The following is a 16,612-nucleotide window of genomic DNA, read 5'->3' as shown; positions in this document are numbered from 1 at the left end:
CAAATAAGTATTTGATCACCTGTGAAAATCAGTGTTAATATTTGGTACAGTAGCCTTTGTTTGCAGTTACAGAGGTCAAATGTTTCCTGTAGTTTTTCACCAGGTTTACACACAGTGCAACAGGGATTTTGGCCCATTCCTCCACACGGATCTTCTCTAGATCAGCCAGGTTACTGGGCTGTCGCTGAGAAACAGAGTTTGAGCTCCCTACAAAGATTTTCTATTGGGTTTAGGTCTGGAGACTGGCTAGGCCACTCCAGAACCTTGATGTGCTTCGGGTCATTGTCATGTTGGAAGACCCATCCACGACCCATCTTCAATGTTCTAACTGAGGGAAGGAGGTTGTTCCCCAAAAATCTCGCAATACATGGCCCCGGTCATCCTCTCCTTAATACAGTGCAGTCGTCCTGTCCCATGTGCAGAAAAACACCCCCAAAGCATGATGCTTCCACCCCCATGCTTCACAGTAGGGACGGTGTTTTTGGGATGGTACTCAGCATTCTTCTTCCTCCGAGCACGGCGAGTGGAATTAAGACCAAAAAGTTCTATTTTGGTCTCATCTGACCCCATAACTTTCTCCCATGACTCCTCTGGATCATCCAAATGGTTGTGGGCAAACTTAAGACGGGCCTGGACATGTGCTGGTTTAAGCAGGGGAACCTTCCGTGCCATGCATGATTTTAACCCATGGTGTCTTAGTGTATTACCCACAGTAACTTTGGAAATAGTGGTGCCAGCTCTCTTCAGGTCGTTGACCAGCTCCTCCCGTGCAGTTCTGGGCTGATTCCTCACCTTTCTTGGGATCATTGATACGCCTCGAGGTGGGCTCTTGCATGGAGTCCGAGGGAGATTGAGAGTCATGTTTAGCTTCTTCCATTTTCTAATAATTGCTCCAACAGTTGATCTTTTTTCACCAAGCTGCTTGGCAGTTGCCCCGTAGCCCTTTCCAGCTTTGTGGAGGTCTACAATTTTGTCTCTGGTGTCTTTGGACAGCTCTTTGGTCTTGGCCATGTTAGTAGTTGGAGTCTTACTGATTGTGTGGGGTGGACAGGCGTCTTTATGCAGCTAACGACCTCAAGTAGGTGCTTCTAATTTGGAATAATAAGTGGAGTGGAGGTGGACTTTTTAGAGGCAGACTAACAGGCCTTTGAGGGCCAGAATTTCTGCTGATTGGCAGGTGTTCAAATACTTATTTGCAGCAGTAACATGCAAATAAATTAAAAAAATCACACATTGTGATTTCCAGATTCCTTTTTTTTTTTTTTTTTTTTTTGTCTCTCACAGTGGACATGCACCTAAGCTGAAAATTTCAGACCCATCCATGATTTCTAAGTGGGAGAACTTGCGAAATTGCAGTGTGTTCAAATACTTATTTTCCTCACTGTAAATGTAACATTAAATTGAAATAGTGTGATTCTCATTGGATGAGCAGCTCAGCAGGGGAAAGAATTAATGAAAATGTGTTCAGCAGGGGAAAGAATTAAAAATATCAAATCTTATTCACTAGGGCTATAAGCTGGTTTGACTGAATTTAAGTGACATTTCACCTCAAGTGAAACACTGAAGGTCAAGGTCAATCACTTATCCCAGGTAATGGCTTGTAAGCCTATCACTATGTTCATGCCAAATTTGAAGGCAAAATTTCAAAAATTGCAACCAGGAAAGTTGTTTAGTTGAATTTAGTGTTTGACCTTCCTGTGACTTTGACCTTGAGCTTGATTCTTTTGTGTACTGAAAGATAACTTGCTAGGGCTGGTATCTGTGAAGTTGAGTCTGATGTAAACTGTGTGCTGCACAGCGAGGTGAAAAAAATATGCAATGATTAGACAAAACAAACAAAAAAACATACACACTGACAAACATGTCTTTCCAAACTTCGTTTTGGCAAGACATGGGGGGGGCTGGGTGTTAAGATATCCTAGGACAACTTCTTTCCCTGGGGGGAAGTTATCCAGGGGGAAGATAAACTGTTACACTGGTTCTACACTTCCATCTTCGTGAGAAAAGTTTCTTCTTTGCGTGAAACTCTGTCTTCACCTCCAGAGATCCTGCATCTTGTCAGCTCCATGGGCTGACACCTGGCTTCAGACTTCATCTTAAAGTCGCAAATCTGATATGTATTCTGGACCGATCGGCATGGTAATCAGTCTGATGTGGGAAAATTTCAGACGGGAAATCAGCCCATCAGTGCACCTAGCGTTGCAGCCATATAATTAAAAAAAAAAAAAAAAAAAAAAAGCTTATTCAAGCTAGAGCAGTGGCTTTCAAACTGTGTGGTGCGCTCCCCTGGGGGGGGTTGCCACGTGTGGCGCCACGGATGGGTATCATGAACCAGTTCTTTTTGAGAATAATCAAAAGATTCGATCCACCAACATCAATAGCCTTTTTGCTTAACGATTCCCTTATCGGTCCTTCAGAGCAGTTGTTGTTTTTGAGGGTGTTTTATCGGGAAAATAATCATTTCTTTACGTTGTCAACTGCTTCTGTAACGGCTCCGCTTTGAGACTTGAAACGACGCAGTACTCCAATCCACTACTTCGTTGGTTCATTGCTTCGCTGCTTTTCAGAAGCGACAAGTCCGCTTCTTAACCCCTCTCAAAGCCATTTTAAAAATGTTAAACGTGAGTCACTTTTGTGTGGATTAAAGTCACTAACTGGGACTCTTTTCTTGTTGCAGGAAAGAAACGAGAATCATCCTCCGTTCCGTTCGCACAGCTCCAAACGCTGTTAGTCTGGCCGGAATTAATAACTTCAAAAGTGAATCACTGTTTAAATCAAATGACACCTCTTTCCAAACGTAATGTAGATAACAGACTAAAATGTTTTGTTTTTTGTTTTTTTTTCCCTCCCAAAATGAGATGTGCTGCGTTCTTTATGAATTACATTAATGTTGACTTGCAGCAGAGCCGGCTGAGTTCAGCTCAGATATGGAGTTAGATTTGTGCCATTATGTCCAGAGATCCAGTGACTAATTTCATATTTATTTACTTTAAGACTCAATAAAATGTTATTGACATAGAAAACCTGTAAAGTCTAATTTTAGCACACAGAAAATCTTATCAATCCAATTCCTTATCAATACCCATCCCTTATTATATATGTTAAAATGTTTGAAAAGGGTGTAAAATGTGTGAAAGAATAGAAATGTGTAAATGCATAGACAGTTCCTTAAAAACACACAAATACTAAAATGTGTAAAAGAATAAATAACACTGGAGGGTATTGAAATTGTGTGTGTCTGGGGGGCAGCTATTAATTTGTTCTCGGGGGGGGGGGGGGGGGGGGCTTGCTCGCTCACACTTTGAAAACCCCAGATCTAGAGGCTGCAGTGTCTTAAGTTCATTGGACTTTGAGCAGGATTTGGTTCACTGCTGCAGCAAAATTTCACCTTTTCTGTTTGACTCTTTGGTCACCTGATCCGCAAACAATTTTATGGGTTCTTAAGCTTTCTCTACTTCTGAGACTCTCTTGTCATTTTGTTTTTTTTTTGTTTCTCCTCCTCTCCAGCATGGTGACATGGACCAAAAGGAAAGAGACTTGATCATGAGGGAATTTCGCTCGGGCTCCAGTCGTGTTCTTATCACAACTGATTTGCTGGTAGGTGCGCTATGTTCTTGGCACGAGACTTATTGTATGTAAATGAAACTTATCACAGAAAAAGAGAGGGAATTGGAAAACAAGTAGGAATACAGTCATATTTCAAATTTTCTTTATCAGGGACCTGTCTTCCATCAGTGACTACGTTTACATGCAGCCAATAACCCTTTCATAACCGGAATATTAGCAATAATCCGGTTGCGCACGGCCATTGTAAACACCCGCAAAAACCAGAATATGCTCATATTCCAGTTTTTAAAAACCCGAATAAGACCCCTGGGTTACTCCTTTTCTAACCCGAATATCAGGTCATATAAACGCGCATCGGGATTTCCCCATAGAAAGGAACATTATTTTGTGTTCTGCGCATGTCCTATCCGCAAGGAATCTTGGTCGTTTGAGTACAGCAACTACTTCTATGTGGCGCGCGCAACCCACCAGACGCCACAGAAGCAGAGGTAAACAGCGCATTGTATTCTGCGTCCTTATCAGGCGAGTCGGTCGCGGCACTGGTCGGCATCACCGCGATTGCTCTGTCTCCGATGTGCTTACTGAGTCTGCGGGCTCGGTAAGCGCCGAGCGGGCCACTCACACCGCCCCCCTCTCTGCTGTGCGGAGATGCGCCAAATCTGGCAACAGGTCCAGAGACTATTTTGAGGCAGAGGCAGCCCACAAGGATAGATTTCTTGCGGAAAAATCCACAGCGCCGCAGGGTCTCGGTAACTGCAGCCGCAGAGCTCCGTGGCCATGACTTGGATTCTTTGCGGGTCCCGCATCCGTACCTCTGGAGGCAGTGAGCGAATCGAGAGCACGCACATTGTGTTCTGCGTGTCTGTTTATAATCTTCTCACCCAGAAGAAAGAGTGTTTACACAGGAGAGAAAATGTTAATGCCTGTTTGAGAAAAGTGTGTAGTGAGGGGTTTTACACGAAGCGGGATTACACGAACGCCAAACCAAATCAAGCACCGGTGGAAGATGTGCGTTGCTGTTTAGATGATGATATTCCAGATGATACCAGTGACCATGTATACAGGAGTAACTCTGTCTACTTAAGCATGTAAACAGGTTATTCCTAATGATTCAGAAACCGGAATATTGACCGTAACCTGAATATTAACGACATGTAAACGTAGTCACAGTTTAAAGGAAAAAGTGAACACAAATGGGGGAAAGAAAACTGACAGAATATTAATAACTGTAACCATTGCATCATATGTGACAATGAAATTAGAATCATAATAAAGCAAATTGTTACATTTCTGAATTCAACATCGGTCTGTGCAACACATGATATTGGCAGTGCTGAGGAGAATTGAGTATTTGTCCCAGCAGGGTTGAGAATTTTCCATAGATCTGCAGATTTTTGACTTTTTATGGATTTCTGGGCCATTTCTGAGATCTACATAAATCCGTTGAGACAAACTGAGGGGAGGGGTGCAGCGGGGACAACCGTGCTTGTTGAACCTGTCCTCATCCAGGGGAACCAGAATAGCTTTGCTAAAACACGCGGCGTCATTGGTTATATCAGGTTTTTCCATATCAGGTTTTTCTACAACAGTGAACTTTCAGCCAAACAGAATCTCTGTAATATCAAAACTCAATGAAAGTAACCGGACGCGGACTTTTCGATTTTCTACAAGTTTGGGCTGTTGAGCGACATCATTAACATCGAGAGAGAGGATGACGACAGTGATAAAGATCTTGATAGTGGTGTAAAAAATAGGTTTAAGTGAACGTTTGGAGCAGGACGTGGACAAAGGCAAGACTCTGTGAATTCATCTGCAAGGTTGAATCTGCAAGGTTTGGACTATGTGACTGAATTCTGTGGAGTTACGGGATAAAAACAGCAAGAATGGTGACAAAGGTCAGTGTCATTTTGTACAGGGGTCAAAAGTTAAGTTACTCCAATTTTGGCAAATTATTGGTTGAGCTAATAGGATTAATAAATGGAATAGTGTTGACAGTGGTGAATGCTTGGTCTCCAAAGTAAAGGTCAAACAAGGTCTGTCTGTTGGATTCTATGACATGTGACATATGTTACCCCTTAACGTGATAAGTAAGGATGATACATGGTCCAAACTATTCCTTTTTAAAACCGTGTTAACTAGTAATTTCACCAGGCCTGTCTGGAGACTTGCTTTGTATCAGGAGATTGTCAAAGATGGCTGTGGGATAAGATGACAACTCATAAGACAGTGCGTTTTGAAGTCAAAAACACTTTTAGAATTTAATTTGTTTATTTCATTTATATAGCACCAAATCACAAAAAAGTTGCTCAAGAGACTTCACACAAGTAAGGTCTAACCTTACTTGTGTAAGGTTAGACCAGTTCATAAAACGAATATACAGGAAATGTTGGCAATGCACAGGACAGAACTCAGAATCACTCTGGTTACAGGTGACTGAGAAGGTTAGTGTTTTTGAGCAGTTTTGATAGATTTCTGGTTTGTGTGTCTACTTATGCACCAGATTGTCCTGATGCTCAGAGTTCACCATATCAGGAATGTCAAATTTTCTTTGATTAGCATTGTTGATTCCAGCACATCCTTTCTCAGTTGACATATTCACTGGACTTGAGATCTATCAACTGACTGTCATCTTAACTCCCAGGTGCACTGTGATTGAAATTGTTTATCTCTTTTCAGGCCAGAGGCATTGATGTGCAACAAGTTTCCCTAGTCATAAACTATGATTTGCCCACGAACAGGGAGAACTACATCCACAGGTAAAATGTCTGCAAAACCTTGTTGGCCAACCAATGGGGGATATACTTGGCAGTCATCAACCCCCCCTCCTGCCCCACCCCCCACTGTTTCACATTGTTCATTGTTTTGTGATGGTATGAGTTTTGTTTTGTAGGATGGTGAATTGATTTTAATTGTGGACTAAATACATGCCAAAAAATTACCAGTGTTGTGTTGCTTGGCCTTGTGAGGCAACAAACAGCTGAAACATGGCAATCTTGTGATGTCAGAGTGGGACTTGCACTGATCTGAGGCACTCAATAAATTCAAACTACATATGTTTGCTTCCACAAGCAGCTCCCACAAAAACAAGTTTTTCTTAGTGAAAGCTTGTGTGAGATATTCAAATGCCAACAATAACGTGGCACTTATACAGTCTGTGTTTTGCAGAAGTAAAGTGCCTTTCATATTGTACATATGACACAATTTGTCCTCAGCATTTAACCCATCTTAACTGCAGTGGGCAGCCACAGTACAGCACCCGGGGACCAGCTCCAGATGTAGAGACTCTGCTTTGGTCAGGGGCAGAGAAAGGAGCAGACCCTAAATAATTGTTTTTGATTGTGGGAGGAAACGCAGGGAGATCATGCGAACTCTACACGGAAAGGGCAGGAAGCAATCCCACGACCTTGCTGTGAGGCATCAGTGCCATCACTAAGGTGCCATGCTGCTGAAGTATTCACCCTCTTGGGCTTTTATACATTTTAATTTGATTATCCCATTTCAAACAAAGTAATTGCTTCTCCATTTTAAAATTTCTAAAATTATCCTCAACCTGAAAGCACATCTCTACAACTTCATATAATAAAAATATGAAAACCAGGATGATGGGTTGCATAAGGGCATCCTTTGATAGTATAACAGATGTAAACAATTACTTTTACATTCAGTCTTCTTCAGACAAGTCAGGGCATCGATACATGAACATTTCCAAGTCATTGAATATGTGTCAACTGTTCTCATATTAACTGAGTGCAAAAGAGGATTGTGAGTGAAGCCATCTGGACTTGCACAACTATTAAATGAGAAGCCTGTTTTTTTTTTTTTTCATGCCGTCCCTTAATAACATTGAAGTACCAGGTGTGAATTCAGCAAATGCATGAGTGCACTGCATCTTATTTCCTTCTTAACAGAATTGGTCGAGGAGGTCGATTTGGCAGGAAAGGAGTGGCCATCAACATGGTGACTGAAGATGACAAGCGAACCCTGAGGGATATTGAGACATTCTACAACACCACTGTTGAGGAGATGCCCATGAATGTGGCGGATCTTATCTAAAAATAAATAAATAAAATGATGCATGCCCCACCACCCCTCTCACGTTAAAGGTCAAACCTATTTTACAATGTGATTTGATTCCCAACAATGTCACTTCTTCAGGAAGTGGTACTGCTTGACCATAAATACTTGGACTTAGGTTATTTAAAGCAGTTTCCATGATATATTGGTATTGAAAGCAAATATGAGCTAAAAGTGCATACTTAAGTTAGTTTGCATTAAAATTGGTTTAAATATGTCGGAATTTTACCAATCTGCCAGCGGTCCACTGCTATTGGGACCAAAATGAAGTTGAATTGGTTATTGTTGTGTGGCCATGTATTTTGAGTACTTTAAGTTGTTGGCTATAAACTGTCAGTGTAATGTCTAAAGAGCTTCATTTGCCAGTAAATTAAGCCATTATTACCCTAAAAACCAAAGCAAACAGTGTAGCTAAACGATCACTTTCTTACCAGAAAACTTACTATTAAATTTGGGCTTATCAGAATGCTTGCCCCCCCAATTGGGAAAAACCATTTTGTTACAGTTTCTCTAACCCCCCATTAGTGTGACAGTTGGGCAGATGAACAGATCACTTCCTGTCTCTCTATAGGTTCTAGACTTCATTGATGGTATAGTATTTGTGATGGTGTTGTACATGTCAGTTTGTGGTCTTAATGATCACATCTGGACACGAGGAGCCACATCTAAATTATTCCTAAGTTTGCCCAACTTTTTGAATGCTCTGAAATTAAATTTGAAACACTTGAAATTCATAACTTGCTTTGAAGTCCAATATACTGTGAATGATTTGTTAGAATATTGTTGCTGTCCAAATGGCTATGGGCATGATTTTAAATTCCACCTTTGATTGCCAACTGCACTCGGAGAAGGAAGAGTGCGCTCTGATTAGGATGATTTGGTGTCGACTTCTGCTTACCTTAACTAAAGACCTTAACATTTTCCCCTTTGCACCTTTTTGTCCCTTCTAGGTGTGTGTGTGTGTGTGTGTGTGTGTGTGTGTGTGTGTGTGTGTGTGTGTGTGTGTGTGTGTGTGTGTGTGTGTGTGTGTGTGTGTGTGTGTGTGTGTGTGTGTGTGTGTGTGTGTGTTGCATACCATTTACAGTCTTGGCAAAAATGATCTTTGTGGGCCAGTTGAGCCAAAAAGAACAGGCTCAGCCCGTGTTTACCGTTGACAAAATTAACTCCAACCTTATGTGTTGTGGATAACTTAATATGTCAGTTTTGTTAATGCTGGTTTAAGTGACAAATACTCAGAGAAACTAGAAGGGATAAAAACTTTGCATTTTCACTCCTCAAGCCTGATTTAGCATTGTTATATTTTTATCTTACAAAAGGGGAAAATGTGCCTGAAGTGAGTTACATGTCTGCAGGAGTGCAAAACTTTGTCAACACTTTTAATAAGTATTAAAAAAAAAAATTTTTTTTTTGTCCCCCCCACATTATTTGCTTTGTTGAACGTTGCTAACTTGATGTCTAACTGTTTAAAGAATGTTCTGTATGCAAGGTGGCTGTGATTGGTTCTGGTTATTGCAGAGTGAAAACTTGTGTAATGGGCACAGGATTTAACCAGAACAGTGGTTATAAAGCCACAAAATGTACTTTTATTACATCTAGAAGTGAAATCTATGACCATGTCACAAACGGGGTGGTGTGGGGGCATATTCAATAAAAACTGTACAGTAAAATCTGTAATAGAGTTGTGCACCAGTTTGATCTTCTGTTTTTGGATATTTCACATACACCCTGACACTGTTGGTTGTATTGTTTGAAAACTTACTGTTGCCCTCAGGAATTGGGAATTAGAAAAACCATTACACTTTCTCCACTCAGTACATGGTTTGAATAATCACTGATCAGATACAATTACAGATTTTTATTTTTTATTTTTTTTTTTAGTTATTGAGATGGTGTCATTACTTATCACCCCCTCCCCCCCAAAAAGTGGCATCACAGATGAACTGGAGTTGTAAGTTCTGTTCCACTTGTATGGAAATGATTCAGATGGTGGGATGTGTTGGTCTGGAGAACAAAAAAAATTCTGGTATTACAGATCAGTGCTCTTTTTAAAAATATATATTAAAAACTTGTGGTTTTCACTTTTTGTAGACAGTGTATGGTTTCTATAGTGTATTCTGTATAGTATTTATTTTAATGGTGTTTTAAAAAAAAATTAAAGGTTTCTCCTTTAGCAATGCTAGTGTTTTTGGAAGTTCTTAACTCCCACTACCTCTTCATACACAGAGGTGGTGGGAGTGTTTTTAAAAGTTGCCACCAGTTTTTGAGTTGAACTACTTGTTCTGAAGTATGGTATCACAAATATGTTTGAAGAGATGGATTTCAAAAGAAACAAACCTTGGGATGGAGGTTCCTCCTTTGATTTCATTCAGTGTTTGCACAAATTTGAAGTTCATTTATTAAAAGTTGCCCCACTGCAGAAATGTGTAAAGCTACACTGGTCCATAACTGAAGGTCTAGAAGCTTTAGCATCAAAATGTTAGTGCCAGAAGTGGGAGTACTTGTGCTGAATGTGCTCTTCCTTCGTTAGATATTGACGTACCGCTATGCGTGGAGAGACGTCTGCTGCTTGAACGTGATGGGCGCTTTTTTTTTTTTTTTCTTCAGGGGACGGCATAACAACTTGAGAAAAAAAAATCTGTGCTGCAAAGCGGTGATCATATCGCTGTGTGGGGAATTAACAAATTGGTGCTCCCTCCCTGCAGCTGTAGGTGCTCCTGCTTGCTGAGCTGCACAGAACAGAACCAGTGGTGATATGACTGCTGTGAAATCAAATAATGGTCACTTACAAACCACAAAAAAAAAAATTCAGGAAAAAATATCACAAGGACTCAGAAATGGACGGACTGTCATCAGAAACTGATGAAACCAGGGCAAGAAGGAAAGTCAGCACTGCAGAATCACTGGCATCTACAACAGGTGTCTGTTTTCATATGTCAGCAATGTCACAGAGGATGTAAATCTAAGATTGATCCACAGTCAACCAAGATGATCCTTGTGGTGCCACACCAGTCAATATGACTGACGGTTGACAACAGATATAAATAAGAAAATGGTGAGACTCCTTTAAAAATGCATAACTGTTTTTAGGTGGTTTTACAAATATTGAGCTAAATGTTGAGACAAATATGCACCTTAATAAAAGAGCTAATCATTCCTCCCTAAATGATTAATAGAGCGTCTAATGACAGACGTTTAGCATGTGAGGGCATATTTAGGGGGACGGGGTGCTCAGAGGAGGTCTAGCCTGGGGAGTAATTCAGTGTAGAACTGCCACTGCTGCTCATCACTGGTTGGCTGGATTATTTATTTGTTAAAAAAAAAAATACACAAGTTACTGTAGCGTATGTGTTGGTTTGTACAAAGATGCGTATTTATAAATATCTTTTTTTTTTCATCTGTTAAAAAAAAAAAAGCATTTGCAAAACTGAGCAAGTGTGATTTTTAGCGCAAGTAGCGACTGGGATATTTGGGCAGACGCTAGTCACGCTGCCATCCAGTAGACTGCAGTGTTCTATGCATCTTGACCCATCCTTCAGAATTAGCACATTATTTTAAAATTAAAAGACATGTTATATTTTCACTTTGTAAAAATGACAGTTGGTATTAATGTAGATAAACTTATCTGGATTAATTTGGTTTATAATTCAAAACCATAAGTCAAAGGTGCTTTGCTTTTCATGGCTTCTACCACATGTCTGGGGCACTGTATGTTATTTATGGTGGGGTTTTTTTTTTTTTTTTTTTTTGGTGTAGCTGCCTGGCAGTCAGGCTTCTTCTGCGGGGGTAGAGTTGAGCTCAGCTGCCCGAGTGCTGCAAAACACGTAGCAGACAGGAACCAACATGTATGATTGTAGGGATTACAAACATTTTTGACTGTTCGGCTTTACTAACTGTTACCTGACGTAACGCATCATGTGATACATCTGTTTCTGGGTCCCAAAAAAACACTTATGTAAATTGACGAGATTCATTTCATAAATGGTCGGTATAGCTGCTACAGTGTCAGCAATCAAAAAAGGCCAGGGTAGCGGGCCTACCTGATCAGTTGCACCCACTTGTGTTTCTGTTTGTCCAGAGGTGTGACCAAGTCATTTTTTTGCAAGTCACAAGTAAGTCTCAAGTCTTTGCCCTCAAGTCCTGAGTCAAGACAGGCAAGTCCCAAGTCAAGAGTGACAAGTCTCAAGTAGAGTCCCAAGTCCTACAAGTTCGAGTCCTTCTAATAAAGGGAAATATTTACACATCATGCATGCTGTTGAGATGTGTATTCATTTATTCATACAAACCTTTTTTTTTTACAACATTGTTAAAACACATTTAACACAAATAAATACAAATGTAATTTCCATAGAAAGTGCTGACATTGTGTTTCCACATCTTATTGCACTATAACTAGTAGCTCAGCAGTGTTGTATTGATTTTGTATCATTTTGCAAAACTGTTTTCACCTTTAACTTCTGTAAACAGGTCCTTTTAACTCCTTTCTAAATGTAAATCTAACCATAACATTTGCAAACAAGTCATCACAAAATTAACTCGCTCCCCCCAAAATTATGTGAATTATCACTTCTGAAAAACTGGACTGACGTTCTGGAACTGTCATTACTTTTGAAAAAAAAAAATAATCAAGTGTCCTGACTTTTTTGTAAATAAATCTTCACTTTTAAACTTAAATCTAGCCTTGAACCTAAAAAAAAAAAAAGGGGGGGGGGCGCATATACATGAACATGACAATGAATGGGGTTGTGCTTTTCTATGTTATGTGCTGCATTGTCATTGCATTTGCAAAAGATCAAATTGGCCAAAAGTCTGTCATTTGTGCACGATGGGGACGCAGTATGATGCCACCATGGCTGAAAACCTGCTCCACTGGAGCACTAGAGGGAGGCACTGCCAAGACTCTCATGGCTACTCAGAAAAATGAAGGAAGAGTCTTCATGTTCAGTGCCCAGAATAAAAGGGCATTCTGTCCTTCGGCTATATCAGAGTAGTGACTTAGCTGTAGTGCTGGAGTGGTCTCAAAATCCTTCTTCTGCCTCTTATGGTATGCAGCAAACAGCCCTTCTCCAAGCTCCTCTTGCTTTTCATCAACCAGAGGCACAGGTTGTTCAGTCTCTCCAGCATCTTGCAGGATCAAATCTGGAAAAACGTGTACCAACAGCAGAAACAAAAGAGTCTTTATTACAAATGGTGTTTGTGATACAGTCTTAGATGGAAAAATGTAATTATTGTTGCTGTCAGATCAGACTATGAGGAACAGTTTCATTAAAGTCAATAATATTTACCTTTAACTCGTTGTACCACCTCTGCCTTGATGTCACGATTGACCAGCACTTGGGGCTCCACCCACAGCAGAGAAAAGGCTGGATCCAGGGCGGCTGCTTTGAGGTAGACTGGGTCTGAAAAGGGGGCAGTGATGCCATCTTGAGTCCTGGCCATTTTCACATTAATGAAGATCCCAAGAAATCTTTTGTTCAGGGATGCCTGGAGGCTTCTGGCCAGGCCACTCAGGAATCGAACTTGGGGCGTCAGCTTCTCAAGGTGGTGATTGAGGGACAAAACGGATGGAACAACTGCACTGAGTGTGACAACCTTCTCCCCGTGTCAAATCAGTTGCTTCTCCAAACAGCTTCAAGATGTCCACCAACTCCTTCAACAGATTCCACTCTCGTGGTGTGAATGACAACTCCTTATGTCCAGCCTTTTCTAGAACAGCACAGAGCTTTAGATGTTCACACTGGAGAACTGCCTTTACTTGCCTCAGTGTCGAGTTCCATCTTGTGTTGACTGCAGCAGGGATGCCTCTCTCTTCCCCAAATTCACCATCAAACACATCTTTGAATGTTGTGCTTGTGTGTAGCAGTGGGCTAAGTTTTGATAACTTGGAAAGAGGAGGACATACCACTTTTGTTTCTTTCAAACCATCTCCCACCACCAGCTGAAGAGTATGAGCAAAACACTGCAGGCGCTGTTTCTTTGCCATAGCCACTGTTTGCTGATCTTCCAGGGCTAAGTCACACCAGAGGTCAGGGTCATCAAGATGATCTCTATCATTATCATCCTCTTGTTCACTGGGAAAGCACACAGTGAATGCCTTTCGCATATTAGCAGCATTGTCACTAATAATGTAGTCCAATTTATCTTTGATGTTGTATTCATCACATATTGACTCAAATTGGTCACAGATTCGTTCAGTGTGTGAGCCTTTGAAGCGATTGCAGGCCAAGAGGTTAGTCTTTAGCTGTATCCTCTCCGCCCCTTTCTCTATCCAGTGGACAGTGACACTAAGGAATCCCCTCATCTTTCGGTCTGACCAAATGTCCACAGTCACTGAAACATGGTCAGTGTTGCTCAATTGAGTTTTTAATTTTGAACGTCTCTCCTGAGCGAGGCTCTCCATTTTCAAAGTCAATGTTCTGCGACACACTGGGCTGTACTTACTGTCAAGTACTGTCAGAAAATGACGAAAGCTCTTGTTTTCCACAATAGACAGGGAAAGTTACAATCAATAATCAAGTCAGCTAGTAATGCATTGGTGATGGCTTTCTGCTGTGGATGAGTCATGCTGTAATGCCCTACATGATTGTCCAAGAATTGAGAGATTGAAGGCTGTTGTGGCTCATTTATGAAGCTTTTGTTCATCTGGTATTCTTCAAATCTGTAATAGGTAAGCATATTAAACAGATGTCAGAAAATACCTCATAGCCACACCAAATTACTTTACTCATATCAATCTTAACACTGCATTAATATTTTTTGTGTTAATATTAATTGTACTGCTGTATACTGTGTATATTTTAACATTACAGTAAAAAAAAAAAAAAATCAATTTTCAGTGTACACTGTATTGATAATATTTTTACTGCTCTCGTACACACAAGAGAGATTTTTATAATCTTTGGGTTTGGGGAAAGTCTTTTCAAGTCAAAAGGGTCAAGTCCAAGTGAAGTCACTAATCACTGATGCTAAAGTCCAAGTCGAGTTGCAAGTCTTTTTAGATTTTGTCAAGTCGAGTCTAAAGTCATCAAATTAATGACTCGAGTCCACACCTCTGTGTTTGTCATCGGCTGGTAATCTATAAAACGACAGCTCTGGTGATTTTTCTGACCTCTTGACTCGGTTGCACATCCGAGAACTCTGCCTGTGAGGTCTTAGCTTGAAAGAAGCTCAGCTGATGCAGATGACCAACAACTACAAACAGCTGCATTTCGTCACACTTAACGGAATACCAGCAAAAAAAAACTTAATGGAACTAAATTTAGCGGAAGCTAATCGATCTGCTGATGGTTTTTGAAGTTAGCTGAAATGCTAATCTGCTAACAAAAAAGATGGCTTTGCTTTTTATTTTTTTCAAAAAATATATGGATTTGAATCATGTGCGCTTGCATCATCCAAGCTTGAACCTTCGTGCACATGCGTGAGTTTTTTCACGCCTGTCGGTTGCGTCATTCGCCTGTGGGCAGGCTTTGAGTGAGCACTGGTCCACCCCCCTCGTCGGATTTTCATTGTCAGGGAAATGGCTGAGCGACTGCCGCTTTGCTCCATGAAATTTTTTTTCAGAAACTGTGACAGACAGCCATGTGGAAACCATTCGGAAAATTCAGATGGCTTTCGGTGAAGATTCTATCGGCATCACACAGATTAAGGACCATTATAACTGGATTAAAGACGGCCCACACCGGCAGAGGCCGCTCCGCGCAGCCATCGACAGGCTGAAACGACCAGATCATTTCCAAACTGAATGCTGTGTTGATCCGGGACGTCGTGTGACTACCAGAGAAATCGCAGAAAATGTGGACATCACCACTTTTGCGGCACATTCCACTGTTACAGGAGATTTTGTAATGAAAGACGTGCGGAGGGAGCCACTCATGGCGCACAACAAACACCTCCGTGTTGGAAACCATTCGGAAGATTCAGACGACTTTGGGTGGCTTTTCAGTCGAGTGAGTATCCGAGAAATTGTGTAACAGCTGGGCATGTCACAACATGTCCTGTGAGACTTCCAACACGGAGGTGTTAGTCAGTCCTGACTATCGGGACTCTTGTCTGTTCCGGGCAAGAACAGTGGCCGATTTTCTAATCGTCCACTGTTGAACGGGAGAACTACTTCCTCATAACATGCCTTTACTGTGAGACAGGGCGTGAATGTTCTTTGGTGTGGACTTACTTTTCAGTCTTTCCACCAGCACTCTGTGGGAAACGTTCTGCTGCAGTGTCTCGTGCTCCTGTTATATTTGTAGGGGAGATCAGGACCATTGTACCTGGAAAATGTTTAAATTTCTAACCCTCTGAAACACTATTGGCTGCATTTTGAGGGCTAGATTTTGTGAAGTAAAGCCATAGTTGTTTGTTTGTTTTTTATCTTCATTACAGCGTTACTTTAAAGCCAAAAGAAACAAGGCATCAGGCCAAAACATGGAATTGTACATGAGTCAGGAGCAATGAACCAGGTGTAGAGACCTCTGGCGCCCCCTTTTAGCTGCCCTGGATGCATTCATTCATTCTGCTCAACAGCATGTTTTTGAAATAAAAATACTAGTCTGTCATTCTAGGAGGGGGATTGGTCCATGCCATCAGTCTTTTAGCCATCATTAACTACCAGTACTTCATTAGTTTGCTGTCAAATGTCAAAATAATACTAGTATTAATATGTTGCATAACTAGAAAATCAGTTAACCGCTCAAAAAACTTTTTAATAACACTGAACCCAAATCAATACTGGATTGAATTAAATCGAAATTAATCGATTCTGAATCTTAAGAATTGAATCAATTCTAGAAATTTTAATCGATACCCAGCCCAAGTTAAAACCACATCAGAAAACTGACGTGTCATTGTGAGTGTAACCTTAATGACAAAGAAAAAGAGGACTGGAAAAAGAATCTGTTCCTCTTGGTAGAGGACACTCTGCTCTGCTTGGAAAATGTCCCCTCACTCACTCAGCCACCAGGGGGAATTCACTGCAGTGGGC

At 41.0% G+C, this 16,612-nt stretch overlaps 1 protein-coding gene across 1 annotated transcript in view; it reads left to right on the top strand.

Annotated features, from left to right (window-relative positions):
• The window catches only part of LOC117505302 (eukaryotic initiation factor 4A-I), a 38,707-nt gene extending 29,505 nt beyond the window's left edge, over positions 1-9,202 (top strand). The window contains exons 9-11 of the mRNA XM_034164940.1: positions 3,508-3,597; positions 6,244-6,323; positions 7,476-9,202. Of these exons, the coding sequence (XP_034020831.1) occupies positions 3,508-3,597; positions 6,244-6,323; positions 7,476-7,620 (315 nt within the window). The 3' untranslated portion in view covers positions 7,621-9,202. The remainder of the gene's footprint in view (positions 1-3,507; positions 3,598-6,243; positions 6,324-7,475) is intronic.
• Positions 9,203-16,612: the final 7,410 nt, after the last annotated feature.

The sequence above is a fragment of the Thalassophryne amazonica genome, chromosome 23 (assembly GCF_902500255.1).
Source record: "Thalassophryne amazonica chromosome 23, fThaAma1.1, whole genome shotgun sequence".
NCBI lineage: Eukaryota > Metazoa > Chordata > Actinopteri > Batrachoidiformes > Batrachoididae > Thalassophryne > Thalassophryne amazonica.
Note: the sequence above shows the minus strand (reverse complement) of the source record. Positions and strands in the feature narration are given on the sequence as shown.